At 43.6% G+C, this 15754-nt stretch overlaps 1 protein-coding gene across 1 annotated transcript in view; it reads left to right on the forward strand.

Annotated features, from left to right (window-relative positions):
• Positions 1-15754, forward strand: part of LOC142312896 (uncharacterized) — a gene marked incomplete at its 5' end in the record, with an annotated part of 87029 nt that overhangs the window by 8813 nt on the left and 62462 nt on the right. Inside the window, 1 exon segment of the mRNA XM_075351882.1 lies at positions 666-1299. Coding sequence (XP_075207997.1) covers positions 666-1299 — 634 coding nt within the window.

Here is a 15754-nt window from a genome sequence, read left to right on the forward strand (position 1 = left end):
ATTGCCGATGTGGGGAAGCATTAAAGCCCAACCTGACGATGTTTACAGATGGTCTACTGTCAGAGACAGCAGCCATCTTTACTCCGTCACCGCACGATTTAGCATGGTGAACGACAGGCACTCCATGACGGAATTGCATTTCCTCCACCTGTAACGAATGTTTACTCATCCGTTGTAAGGTCTTTGGAAGGAATAAGTCATGTGCCAGTCTTTTTTATTGCCCAGACATGGTTGAAAATTGGATGACTTTTTTATATGGTCGTGTTAACTTAGCTTAACTGTGAAATTGTAATCTGTTTTACCACCAAAATCGTAAGGTTGTTGTACATATTAATGTCATTCAAACCCAATATTTTCCCAGGACATCACATGGCTCTAATATGAATGATGGTTTTCTCTGACAGATGATGTCAGGAAAAAAAAAAGAATCTGGCTGATAGTATTCAACATAGAGTTCTTAATGGTTTTGTCTCGAAGGGTTAAACTTCTCAATCCCGTGTAAAGGGTGGTCAGTAGCAGCCAACCTAAAATATTTTGCAAGATTTAATCTCTAATTATTGAATTTTGCCACATGCCTTGCAATTTGTATGACATTTATTTTGTGCATAAAGGTTATAAAATACCAATACATTTAAATTATATAACCAAAATTTTATTTTTGGTAGATGACCGTGTCAGAAGCTCAAAAACCCAGGTGATATCTACAGATCTTACAGCGGATGGTTGTGGAATCACACAAAATACACATGAACAGCATGTTATTATCCCATCCATATCTTCAGTCTCTCACAGCGTATATAATGTATGTTACCCTATCCAACTGCTCCTGATTCCTGATTCATTACAGACTGTACAGCAAATTCAAAATGAAAATAAGAATGATGAACATCAAAAGATTCAAACGGGAGAGACTTCATATTCATTTTCTGAAAATAGGATATTTGTTCCAAAGAAAAGTCCTGCTAGTAATAAGAAATGTTCTGAATGTGGGAAATGTTTTATAGGGAAATCAGAGCTTGTTTTACATCAGAGAGTTCACACAGGAGAGAAGCCATTCTCATGTTCCGAATGTGGGAAAAGTTTTAAACAGAAATCAGATCTTGTTAAACATGAGAGAATTCACACAGGGGAGAAGCCATTTTCATGTTCAGAATGTGAGAAATCTTTCAACCAAAAAACACATCTTAGTAAACACAAGAAAATTCATACAGGGGAGAAGCCGTTTTCATGCTCTAAATGTGGGATACGTTTTATTCAGAAATCAAATCTTGCTATACATCTAAAAGTTCACAAAGAGAAGTAGCCATTCTCCTTCTGCTACAAATTTGTGTTCATTGATAAGTAAAAGTAGTAACAAAGGAGAAAAAGGATTATCGGTTGCACTGCTGAGTGTTCCAATAACAGTCCACAAGATATATTCAGGGTGGTTTATTGTGTTTTGTGTTTCAAAGTGTACTGAGTTGTTTAGGACAACTACATGTACAAGAACACCGGTACACATAAAGTTTAACCCCCTTCACCCCCAGGCGATTTTCTGTTAGTTTTTTATGTTTTTTTCTTTTCCTCCACATCTTCCGAGAGTCGTCACTTTATTTTTCCATCAATTTTGCCATACAAGGGCTTATTTTTTGCGGGACAAGTTGTACTTTTGAAGGAAATCATTAGTGTTACCATATAATGTACTGGAAAACGGCAAACAAATTCCAAGTGTGAAAAAAATTGCAAAAACAGTTGGACTGCCCAATGGTTTTTGGGATATTTTATTCATTGTTTCAATATATAGTAAAAATGATGTGTCAGTGTGATGCCTCAGGTTGGTACGAGTTCGAAGACACCAAACATGTACAGGTTTACTGGTATCTAAAGGGTTAAAAAAAATCACAAGTTTGTCCAAAAAAGGCGCACTTTTTGCTCCATTTTCCACGATCGATTCATAGCGTTTTCATTTTTTTGGGATCTATGGCTCAGTGATGGCTGATTTATTGCGTCTCGAACTGACGTTTTTAACGGTACCATTTTTGTGCCAATGCTACTTTTTGATTGCCTCTTATCGCATCTTGCACAAAATATGTGGCAACCAATAAACTTAATTTTGGCGTTTGGATTTTTTTTTTGCTCCTACGCCGTTTACCGATCAGATTAATTGATCTTGATAGGGCATTTCTAAATGCGGCGATACCAAATGTGTGTATTTTTTTTAACCCTTTAATATTCAATGGGGCAAATGGGGGATGATTTGAACTTTTAGGTTTTTTATTTTTTTTTAACTTTTTAAAACTTTTTTTCTTATTTTACTAGGTCCCCTAGGGGACTATAAGGATCAGCAGTCTGATTGCTTATTGCTTTCTGCAGAAAAAAGCTGCTCTCCTCTCATACACAGCCCTCTGCTGGCTGTAAGAGGAACTGACTCATGATAGCTACAGGAATCATCACATGACCCTGTACTACCATGGCAACCATTGGATCCATCGTGATCACATCATATGACATCCGATGCCGCCGGCTAAGTGAATTCTTACTTCGGTGCGCTGTTTAATCTCACTCACATTTTGACAGCGAGATACAAGGGTTAAGAGGCGCGAGTGGGTCCCAGACCCATTCGTGCCTGATAGCCGCACATGTCAGCTGTTCAAATCAGCCGATATGTATGGGGATCTCTGCCGACTGGCCGTGACAGCCAGCAGGGATTAACCTAACACGATCCATGACGTACCCAGTACGTCAGTATCGTGAAGAAGTTAATACATAATAAATTAAAATAAAAGGTGCTAACAAAAAAGTGGGGAGTGAGGGTAAATCACATGGGTGGTACAGAGAATGGACAATTGTTCTACAACCAATAAAGTTTTTTTTATACAAAAAAGTGAAACAAAATTAAAGGTTTTTTTTGTGTTTTCATTTTTTACATATTAATATATTGCAACAATCATCAATATTAAAACCCACAATATACTGTTCATGAGAAAATGAAACTAGTAAAAATTAAATAAGATGGATGCAAACCTAAGAAATCTATAGAGTAGAGAGCCACACAAAAAGTATCTAAGTCGAAAGAGAATATCTAATACAGTGGAACCTTGGATTACGAGCATAACTCGTTCTGGGACTGCGCTCTTAACACTAGAAGTCCCAGAAATTTCGAGCTCCATAGGGTTCCAATGGTAGAAATGTTAAATGACCCCTCTCTGGGAATTCTAGTGTTAAACCATATCTAAGTGAATTTTCTCATAGAAAATAATTGAAACGCAGACAAATTCGTTCCACAACTCAAAAATATTTACTGTATTTATACAAACTTATTACAGTAATACAAAATAATGTACTGTATCCATATAAAATTATTACAGTACACTAATACAAAATACTGTACAGTAAAAAAATATGTAAAACAAATGAAACTGCACGATCGCTTACAATAGAATTGTTGGTGTGTGGGAAGTGCACTATAGAGGAAAAAATGATGTATAAATATGACACTTTATTCTTGTACAGTACACAAAAAAAAACACACCCTCAAATCTATTCTTCCCAAAATAAGGGCAGAACTAAGCTAAATGTGGGGTAGGAATACTGCACAGGCAATTATATTATAGTACAAGGAATGTGCTGTACTGGTTAGCAGAAAGTACAGTACTGTATCCACAAATGAAAATTGATACATGCTATATAGTATATACTGTACTGTACAGTGGTATACTGTATACAGTACAGTCCCTGACAGATGTTCTGTCGCTTATCCATGTTTTGTAAATAAAAGCTTATAACCTGACTTTAAATTCATCCATTGGTTTCATAAATTACTCTTTTGAAAGCTGAAACCCTCGCAAATTTGGTTTAGGTTATGAAAATAAAGTTGCTACAAAGCTGAAATATTGATCATTTAATGAACCAGGTCAAATTTTGGCAAGACAAAAGTTTTGTCGCCCACAGAAGGTAATGTGAAATTCAAACACATAATTAACTTCTAATACAAAAGATATGTTGCATAACATTGGTGAATGAAGTTGTGGTGCTATTAGAGCCATATTTAATATTTCGGATTGCAAATCTGGAAACAGCATGTCGCCTCCCTGCTGGGCTGTACAGTGCGTGGAGTCCCCGCCCCCTTCCCTGCACCCTCCCACACATTTCCCCGCAACCCGTACTCTGCCCACAACCTCCCCCTGCACTTCTGTGGGGTCCGTGACCTGGGGGCGGCTGCCGTGGTGTCAGCGCCAGCACCAGGCCCCCTGCTTAGGATCACACATTCAAATATACCGGCATCACAGATGCCGGTATATTTGACAGCGCTGATGAGAAGGAGCGTTGCGCTTCTCATCACTGCCCGGCTGTCTGTGCTCTCTTCAGCACAGCGGTGACGTCACTACTGTGCTGATATGTCCAGAGCACAGACAGCGTGCAAACGTGCAGGAGCGGCGGGGACCGAGGACGGGTGAGTATGTACTCCCTACATGTGTTCACTATGGTGGTAGGGGGGGTCGGTACAAAGCGCCGTGTGTGCGTGCAGAGCCTGATGTGTGTATGCGCTGCAGAGACTGATGTGTGTATGCGGTGCAGAGCCTGATGTGTGTATGCGGTGCAGAGCCTGATGTGTGTATGCGGTGCAGAGCCCGATGTGTGTATGCGGTGCAGAGCCCGATGTGTGTATGCGGTGCAGAGCGCGATGTGTGTATGCGGTGCAGAGCCCGATGTGTGTATGCGGTGCAGAGCCTGATGTGTGTATGCGGTGCAGAGCCCGATGTGTGTATGCGGTGCAGAGCCCGATGTGTGTGTGGGGTGCAGAGCCTGATGTGTGTATGCGGTGCAGAGCCTGATGTGTGTATGCGGTGCAGAGCCTGATGTGTGTGTGGGGTGCAGGGCCCGATGTGTGTATGCGGTGCAGAGCCCGATGTGTGGCTGTTATTTGCAATGCTGTAGTGATAACAGGTCAGTGCTGGGGCAGAATATACTGACAGGGAATGTGTGTGCAGGGGGCGGGCAGGGGGCGAGGCTGGACACTGGGGTGGGGCTGGACAGTGAGGCCGGGCGGTGCCAGCTCTGACTGGGAGGTTTGGCACAGGAAGTGGTCAGTTTGCTTGTGCTGAATGTAAACAGAGTGCTGCAGAGAATAAAGGTATAATTCAAGAGGAACAAAAGTTAGAAAACAAAAAATAACAATGTAGGGGTGTTTTATATGACAATACAGCACAGATTAGCTTAAACTGAAAAATTTTTGTTATGTCGGACAACCCCTTTAACAAAAAAGTGTGAAACAACTGAAAATATGTCTTATATTCTAGGTCCTTCAAAGTAGCCTCCTTTTGCTTTGATCACTGCTTTGCACACTCTTGGCATTCTCTTGATGAGCTTCAAGAGGTAGTCACCGAAATGGTTTTCACTACACAGGTGTGCCCTGTCAGGTTTAATAAGTGGTATTTCTTGCCTTATAAATGGGGTTGGGCCCATCAGTTGTGTTGTGCAGAAGTCTGGTGGATACACAGCTGATCGTCCTACTGAATGGACTGTTAGCTGCTTTTTTCATGCCATAATACAAAATCTAAGTAAAGAAAAGCGAGTGACCAGCTGAATATCAAAATTAGGGGGTGGGGAGGGGCACATGTTTGTTGTTTTTTTAAATTATTTAACAAAAGAATAGCCGCACGCGATTCCTCTTCTTTTGCCAAGGGATGTAAATTTGGTGATTATTACATTTTTACACCAGATTCCGGCAGCCAATCTACACCTCCTGGTAAAAAAAAAAAATTGCAAATTTGGTGCTGAAATATGGTGCAGATTATTTCAGCACCAAATGTGCACCTCCTGGCAAAAACAGCGGAAAAAAAGATGGCAGCAAAAAAATGCATTACAAAAACACGTTTTTTTTGCCAGGAGGTGTAGATTAGATGCAAGAATAAGGTGTAAAAATTTCAGCATCAAATTTGCATCCCTTGGCCCAAAAATGAATTATTTTTTATTTTTTTTGCCAGGAGGTGGAAATTAGGTGCTGAAATCTAGTACAGACGATTTCAGCACCAAATGTGCACCTCCTGTCAAAAATAGCTGCAAAAAAATGCATCAAAAAACCCCGTTTTTTTTTTGCCAGGAGGTGTAGATTGAGTTCAGGAATATGGTGTAAAAATTTCAGCACCAAATCTGCATCTCTTGGTCAAAAAAACTGCAATTTTCTGCTAGGAGATGCAGGTCTGTGAACTCAGTGACCTCCACCTGAGGTCAGGTTACCTGCGATCACAGGTGAAGGACCGTGGGAACCTTCAGCTGTGACCACAAATGACCTGAGTGACGTCACCGCTCATTGCGCAGCTCATTCATTCTCTGGAGCTCACAGAGAGCGGTCGATCTCTATGGCCTCTCTCTGTGAGAAACAGAACACTTACGGGGCAAGGTTTTTCTTTAACACAAGTGCTACCTATATGGATCTGCTTCATACACGGCTCGGCTCCGTATACGTCGTACACACGCGGCTTGGCTCCGTACACGTCGTACACACGCGGCTCGGCTCCGTACACGTCGTACACACACGGCTCTGTTCCGTACACGTCGTACACACACGGCTCTGCTCCGTACACGTCGTACACACGCGGCTCGGCTCCGTACACATGTGGCGCGGCTCCGCTTCGTAGACAGTATACAAACGCAGCTCCGCTCCGTTCATGTCGTACACACATAAGACTCAGATCTGTACACGTTATACACACACGGCTTTGCTCCATACACCTTGTACACGCACGGCTCCACTCCGTACACCTCGTACACACACGGCTCTGCTCCGTACACCTCGTACACACGCGGCTTTGCTCCGTACACCTTGTACAGGGCCGGCTCCAGGTTTTTGTGGGCCCCGGGCGGAAGAGTCCCAGTGGGCCCCATCCACACACAGACACCGATACGAACATATACATATTTAAAGACAAACTCACAAAAATACATATAAACAGACAAATATATACAGTCATATACACTTACAGACACACACACACAAGTCTGCTGCATACAGACAGACACACACACACACAACTCTGCTACATACAGACAAACACATACAACTCTGCTACATACAAACACATACAGCTCTGCTACATACAGACAAACACACACACAAACTCTGCTACATACAGACAAACACATACAACTCTGCTACATTCAGACAAATGCACACAACTCTGCTACATTCAGACAAACACAACTCTGCTACATACAGACAAACACATACAACTCTGCTACATACAGACAAACACATACAACTCTGCTACATTCAGACAAATGCACACAACTCTGCTACATTCAGACAAACACAACTCTGCTACATACAGACAAACACATACAACTCTGCTACATACAGACAAACACATACAACTCTGCTACATACAAACACATACAACTCTGCTACATTCAGACAAATGCACACAACTCTGCTACATTCAGACAAACACAACTCTGCTACATACAGACAAACACATACAACTCTGCTACATACAGACAAACACATACAACTCTGCTACATACAGACAAACACATACAACTCTGCTACATACAGACAAACACATACAACTCTGCTACATACAGACAAACACATACAACTCTGCTACATACAGACAAACACACACAACTCTGCTACATACAGACAAACACATACAACTCTGCTACATACAAACACATACAACTCTGCTACATACAGACAAACACATACAACTCTGCTACATACAGACAAATACACACAACTCTGCTGCTCTGTGGGGCCCACACCCGCGGCTTGGCGGGGACAGCACCTGCGGCACTGGCAGCACCCGCGGCTCGGCAGGGCCCACACCCGCGGCTCGGCGGGGCCAGCACCCGCGGAATCGGCGGGGGGCATTGGCAGGGGCCAGGGCATACATCCAGGGGGTAGAAGCAGCTCACCGGGGCCTATAATGGGGAGGCGGGGAGGGCACTTACCCGATTAGGTCACGGTGGAGAGGGGGCCCACACAGCGCCGGACAGAAGCTCGCCTCCTTCATCTGTGGGACTGAGAAGGCGGTAGCTCCGCCCACAGGTGAAATTCAAACGAGGATGTCTGCGCGCCTTAAAGTGACGGCGCCGCAGATTGCTGCCGAGGACTGCGGTCCCCGGAACTCGGCCGGGGACCGCAGAACTGTAAAGGCGAGTGGGCCCCGGCCAAGGGACAGGAGAACTGACGAGGCCGAGTGGGCCCCCCCGGCTCTCCAGGGCCCCGGCATTTGCCCGGGTTTGCCGGGTGCTGACGCCGGCCCTGACCTTGTACACGCACGGCTCCGCTCCGTACACCTCGTACACACACGGCTCTGCTACATCCACACTGTAAACCCCTCCTGACCCCACACATAACCTTCCCCTCATCCAGCCCCATGACACCCAGCACAGCAGAGTCCTGCATATACTGAGGAGCTGATCATGTGACCCATGACTCCTCCCCTCCATGTGACAACATCACAGGTCCTGTAAGCACAGAAAAGCCGTATAATCCAGGGTAGAAGCTAGAATAACATCACCACGCCCACCAACCAACCTGGTCACGCCCACTAACCTGGTAGGAGCCCATACAGTCTAGCATCTCCCATATATCTAGTGTGCGGCTCTGCAGGTGGAGGTATGTGGAGATTCCCCATTACTGGGCGCAGTAACCCCTCCATTCCCGGAGATAGTGTCCCCTCCCCCAGCTCTGCCATGTGTATATGTACAGTAATTACAACTGAGGCAAAAAAGATGTGCAGGTTTCCTGGCAGCGCTCATACCGGTCCTCTTATTTGCCGCATCCTCTGCGCCTCTTCCCATCACATTACAATGTATTGCATTAAATGGACGGAGATGCAGCGTTCGGCTCTTGCTCCCACAGTTTAGTGTCGCGGCCGCTGGTCCTATAAATCTTTTTGCTCAGCGCTGATGGTGATAAATTGCTGTATTTCGTGTGTGCACGGGATTTTCATAGTTTGCATGTTCCTATTTAATTGTGTCTTGGGCCATGTTCACACTGAGTATTTGGTGAGTTTTTTACCTCAGTATTTGTAGCCAAAACAGGAGTGGAACAATCAGAGGAAAAGTATAATAGAAGGACGGCCATTTATTGCTCTCGCACCCATGATGAATCTCAGCCGTTTTACGTACAAATCTCATAGAAAAAAAATAATAGTATAGATATAATAGAAAGATATCCTGCAGCTATATAATGTTCATCCCCCCTACATATTGTAAGCTTGCACCCTTTAATACCTTTCATTGGACACTAAGGCTACATTCACACGACTGTTCCATCTTTGCGGTCCGCAAAAAACAGTCCTGTATTTCTACGGATGCATTCGTGTAACATCCGTATGACAACCGCATCCAGTCCGTGTGTCATCCGTGTGACTTCCGTCTTTTTTGGTGGATTGCAAGAAAAAAAACGGAAGGAGAGTTACATACAGTCCAGGGTTTCTGGCCAGATGCTGGTCCCTATATAAAGTCTATGGGGAACAGAATCTGGCGCAAAGGTGTAGGAGCAAGTGCTACATACTCACCAATCACCGGCACGGGTGTCAAACTGCTCCCACAGCAGTTCTTCCCAAGCTGTCCGCTCATTAGGCTCATACATATTTACTCCTCCCCCTGCCTGTGATTGGTTACAGTCGGAGGCGCTCCCACGCTGTGACAGCTCTCTGACCAACTAATCACAGCGTGGGCGGGTGTATATTGTACAGTAAAATAAATAAATAATTAAAAAAAAGACGACGTGCGGTCCCCCCCAATTTTGATACCAACTAACATAAATCCTCACAGCTGCTGGCTGGTATTATCAGGCTGGGGAGACCCATATTATTGGGAGCCCCCCCCAGCCTAAAAATATCATCCAGCAGTTGCCACATCCATTAGATGTGACCGTCTTGGGACTTTACCCAGCTCATCCCGAATGCCCTGGTGCAGTGGCAAACGGTGTAATATATGGGGTTGATACCAGCTGTGTATTGTCACCTGGCATCAAGCCAGGGGTTTGTGATGTCACGGCATGTATCAGATACCCGACATCACTAACCCAGTCAGTAATAAAAAAAAAATAGACAAATTTTTATTTGAAAATCACTCCCCAACACATTCTCTCTTTCACTACTTTATTGAAAAGAAAAAAACAAATCCGGGTCCGGCGTAATCTAATAAGGGGGTCCCACAATGATCCATACTCACTGTCCCAGTCAATGAAGAACATAATGTTCCCCATTGCCTGGGAGAGTTGTGCAGTGACCTAAGCTACCATCATTCGGGCAGACCAGGTGACCGCAGGGGATGACGAGCGCTTACTTCATGACGTTAGCTAGGTACTTTACCTTCGGCGATGAAGTCCGCTGCACTCCTGACGTCAGCGCTCGCCACTGACATCCATTGTTCACCGCATTCACAAGCGAGCGCCCTGTGACATCACCGCTGGTGAGTCTCGGGCCGCTCCCGACACTTTATGTGAGTACGCGTTGGGCATGAAAGTCAGTAACGAGCGCTGACGTTAGGAGTGCAGCGGAGATCGTCACAGCAGGTAATGAAGTTTGCTAACCTCTTAATGTCGGCGCTCGTCATCCCTACAGCTGCTGATACAGCAGTGCGGGCAGATGCTGACACATTGCAGCGTGAGCAGCTGCGGGGCTGGCGCTGAAGCAGGACATAGACTACATGGTCACCCAACGGAAGTCGCACGTGTCTCTCACTGGGGATCCAGATCCTGTCTGTCACAGCAGGGAGCCGGATCTTTGTGTCAGATCATTCGCAACCAACACATCACTACTGGGGACACCTTAGCAAGGTGCGCACATCTCCCTATAAAAGATAGGAAGTGTGCTCTCCCTAGGCTGGAGAGTAGGAAACCCCACACAACATGTATAGCGAAAAAAGAGTGCACTCAAAACCAATGTAGTTGATAAAATATAATTTATTAGAATTTATTAAAACATTTTTGTAAAAATTATGTACTTCAATATTAATTGCAAAAAAACACTTTTTGACTGAACACTGTTGAACACAGTAATTTTTTTATAGAAATAATTCCGTACAAAACATGCACCAATGATAATAATGTTCCTCAAATAAAAATTATTATGTACTGTGCCATTTAATAAAGTTATATTTATGTGTGTAAATACATAAGGAATAATTAATATATATACAAAATTGTCCAGATTAATATAAATATATAATATAATAAAATGTACAAGACTCTCAAGGATTAATAATTTAATAATTTACCAAATTGTAATATAACACACGCTCACATGAGACACCAGTTCATAAAAGAATAAATAATTAATAGTAATAAATTATAACCCATAAGCAGTAGATAAATATTTAAACCATCACTAAATCTAGAGTCAAAGTGAGCATGTGTATAATCTCAAACCAACCATCAACATATGATTTTGAATGTTATCCTAATGATCTATGTAGAAATCAAAAGTGAGTGTGTACTGAGTCGAAATTAACATCAGCACATAATCTGGACACTAATATATTGGGCATTTGAATTAACGGTGCACTACTATAAAACACTACAGGGACATAATGTTAACGGCAATAAAAATCCTACATAGTAGTCACAATGGCCATGTGTTACCTGTGCCCACGTGGAATCAAATAATTTTCCCGACGCGCGTTTCGGCGCTGTGCCTTCTTAATGTGGTCTATATAAATAAATTTTACTTATTTAATATATTATTTTTTGAGTTACAAAAAAGTATTGTATATATATTTTTTATATGCAGTAAATATAAATACCCACACAACATGTGCAGACTAGGTGGGAGCAGACGCAACCATTACGTGAGCATTCCCCGGAAACAACAACCGGGGACTGCACCTATATGCGGACGACAGAGAAGAGGGAAGCAGGTACACAGGAACGCCGACATTCCTAGTATGACAGCTATGCACCAGTCACTATTTATACATTTAGTTGCTGCTATGCTCCAGTCACTTTTTACTATGACAGATTTACATTAGATTTACTATTTTCCTGCTGCTACATACTTGCTGCCTCTCATTACTCGTTTCATGATCAATTTTGCGACATATTACATTGCAGCCGTGCTAGCATGTATCACTTTTTCATGATATATTGACTGCAGTCACCACGTACTTGCCACTTTACTTTGCCAGTTATACAGTTGTGTTAAAAAAAATAGCAGTGTGTTCAAAAACATGAGTTAAGCCCCAAATCTTTACAATAGTTTTTATTTCCATGCATTGGGAACATTGCACACTGTTTTCTAAATCCAAACATGCAGAGAAATGTAGATCATTTTTAACTACTTAACAGACAATATAAAAAAATGAACATTGGGCTGTTCCAAAAAATAGCAACGTCTGCATTTGTCTTTACATACTTAATCTGCCCTCTTTTTATTTAGGATTTAGCATTCCTGTGAATCACTAACTTTATATTTAGTTGTATAATCATAGGGGTTTTTTTAGTACTGCTTCAAATCTTAGTTGCATAATGTCAACAACATCTGGCTCCTGTCGCCTGTTATTCCAGCCCAAGATACTTTGACTACATCCCACAATGTATTTGCATTTGTTGGTTTTGCCTCAGAAACAGCATTTATGATGTCACCCCACAAGTGTTCTATGGGATTAAGGTCCGGGGATTGGCCACTCCATAACCTCAATTTTGTCGGACTAGAACCAAGATTTTACTCATTTAATAGTGTATTTAGGGTCGATTTCTGGTTGAAACACCCATTTCTAGGGGATTTCTTCTTCAGAGTAAGGCAACATGACCTCTTCAAGTATTTGGATATATACAAACTGGTCCATGATCCTTGGTGTGCGGTAAATAGGCCCAGCACCATAGTAAGAGAAACATGCCCATATCATGATGCTTACACCACCATGCTTCACGGTCTTCAGAGTGTCCTGTGGCTTAAATTCAGAATTTTGGGGTCGTCTGACGAACTGTCTGTGTTAAGGCGGGCCATAAATTTACAGTGATGCAATCTAATCGTGCATCTACCTTAAACCCGTCTGCAGTCCAAATTATGAGTCAATTGTGGTAGCATGCATACCATTCTCTTTCATACACACCAGAGACGTACTCTGATATGAATAGAAAGTAAGACTGATTTAATACGGAAGTTGGACAAACATTTAAAAGGAGTTATTGGCTAGGGGCTAAGAACACGTAACATGTCTCCTATTGGATAAAGTATCATAGAGCTTATTCTGTGATATACAATATACTGTAATGTGCTTGCTTCCTCATTATATTAAGCTATGTCAGCATGATTCACTTGTCACATGAAAGTCCAGACTGTCTGAGTCTTGTGATGTCTAAATGCAGATTTAGGTGTGGTACAGTTCAAACACCATCTTAAATCCTGGTTTTTGGATATCTTCATATAACTCTTATATATACTCCTAATAGTTCATAATCTTGTCCATTACATCTGCAGCCCTTGGAACCAAAAAGAACAATTTTACTTTCATTAGCCCACAAAATGTTTCTCCATTTTTCTTTACGCCAGTTGATGTGTTCTTTGGTAAATTGTATCCGCTTCAGTACATAGGGGTTTGTTTAACAGTGGGACTTAACGGGGACTTCTTGATAATAGATTAGCCTCACACAGGTGTCTTCTGTCACAGTCCTCACAGCTATCTGGAGAAGTCTGATCATCCTGAAGCTGATCATTGGCGGAGCCTTTGCCATTCTAGCTATTGTTCCATCCATTCGAATGGTAGTCTTCCGTTTTCCTCCACGTCTCTCTGTTTTCGCTTTCCATTTTAACCCTGCTGTTCTGTTCGGGTCATAGTGACCCGTAGACAGTTTTTTGTGGCCCTGTAGATATTTTTCTATAAGTTTCTAAAACTTGAGGGTACTTGAATTTTCCTCATTTGGGGGGACCTATCTGAGTATTTTGGGGGGGGGGTTTGTGTTTACTTTTAGCTACACGCCGATTTGTACACTTGTCGTGTTCGAGTCATAGTGACCCGGCATAATTTTTTACAGCTGTGAGGTCATATTTTCAGTGAAATAAAGGCGTTATAACCTCATTTGGGTCTATTTATTGCATCTACTATTGTATATTAATTTATTTATTTCCTAAATTATTTCAATGGGGTCGTACACACGATCTGCCGGGTGTATGCATTGAGATCTGCGCACCATAAAAATGGCTTTATAGGGATTATTTTTGGTGCGCAGTCTAAACTAAAATGTAGAGCGCATCCAGAGAGATCACTAGGTGTGCACTACACGTGTATATTCTGCGCAGAACAGACTACGCAGAACGCGCTGTGTAAGAGGGCCTGAGCTCTAAAAGCCTTCAAATGATTTTTTTTGCTAAGTAAGGGGTACTTTGCACGTTGCGACATCGCTAGCATCGGCTAGCGATGTCCAGCACGATAGCACCCGCCTCCGTCGCACATGCGATATCTTGTGATTGCTGCCGTGGCGAACATTATCGCTACGGCAGCTTCACACGCACATACCTGGTCGGTGACGTCGCTGTGACCGCCAAACAATCCCTCCTTCAAGGGGGAGGTGCGTTCGGCGTCACAGCGACATCACTAAGCGGCCGCCCAATAGAAGCGGAGGGGCGGAGATAAGCGGGACATAACATCCAGCCAACCTTCTTCCTTCCGCATTGCCGTCGGGACGCAGGTAAGGTGATGTTTGTCGCTCCAGCGGCTTCACACACAGCGATGTGTGATGCCGCTGGAGCGACAAACAACATCGTACCTGCAGCAGGAGAGACATTATGAAAATGAATGACGTGACACAGATCACCGATTTTTGACTGTTTCACGCTCGTTCATCATCACTCCTAGGATTTACACATTGCGATGTTGCTACCGGCGCCGTTTGTGCGTCACAACAACCATGACCGTGACAATATTTCGGTAGCGATGTCGCAACGTACAAAGTACACATATACTAGCACACTTAAGGCCACGTCACACTAAGCAACATCGCTAGCAACATCGCTGCTGAGGAACGACTTTTGTGACGTAGCAGCGATGTTGCTAGTGATGTCGCTGTGTGTGACATCCAGCAACAACCTGGCCCCTGCTGTGAGGTCGTTGGTTGTTGCTGAATGTCCTGGACCATTTTTTAGTTGTTGCTCTCCCGTTGTGAAGCACACATTGCTGTGTGTGACAGCAACAGAGCAACAACTAAATGTGCAGTGAGCAGGGAGCCGGCTTCTGCGGACGCTGGTAACCACGGTAAACATCGGGTAACCAAGAAGCCCTTACCTTGGTTACCCGATATTTACCTTCGTTACCAGCATCCGCCGCTCTCACGCTGTCAGTGCCGGCTCCCTGCTCCGTGCACACATAGCCAGACTACACATCGGGTAATTAACCCGATGTGTACTGTGGCTAGGATTGCAGGGAACAGGGAGCCGGCACTGGAAGTGTGAGAGCGGCGGACGCTGGTAACGAAGGTAAATATCTGGTAACCAAGGTAAGGGCTTCTTGGTTACCCGATGTTTACCGTGGTTACCAGCGTCCGCAGAAGCCGGCTCCTGCTGCCTGCACACGTATTAGAGTACACATCGGGTAATTAACCCGATGTGTACTGTGGCTAGGTGTGCAGGGAGCCAGCGCTAAGCGGTGTGCGCTGGTAACCAAGGTAAATATCGGGTTGGTTACCCGATATTTACCTTAGTTACCAAGCGCAGCATCGCTTCCATGCGTCGCTGCTGGCTGGGGCTGGTCACTGTTTGCTGGTGAGATCTGCCTGTTTGACAGCTCACTAGCAATCCGTGTAGCGACGCTCCAGCGATCC

Source organism: Anomaloglossus baeobatrachus, chromosome 5 (genome assembly GCF_048569485.1).
Source record: "Anomaloglossus baeobatrachus isolate aAnoBae1 chromosome 5, aAnoBae1.hap1, whole genome shotgun sequence".
NCBI lineage: Eukaryota > Metazoa > Chordata > Amphibia > Anura > Aromobatidae > Anomaloglossus > Anomaloglossus baeobatrachus.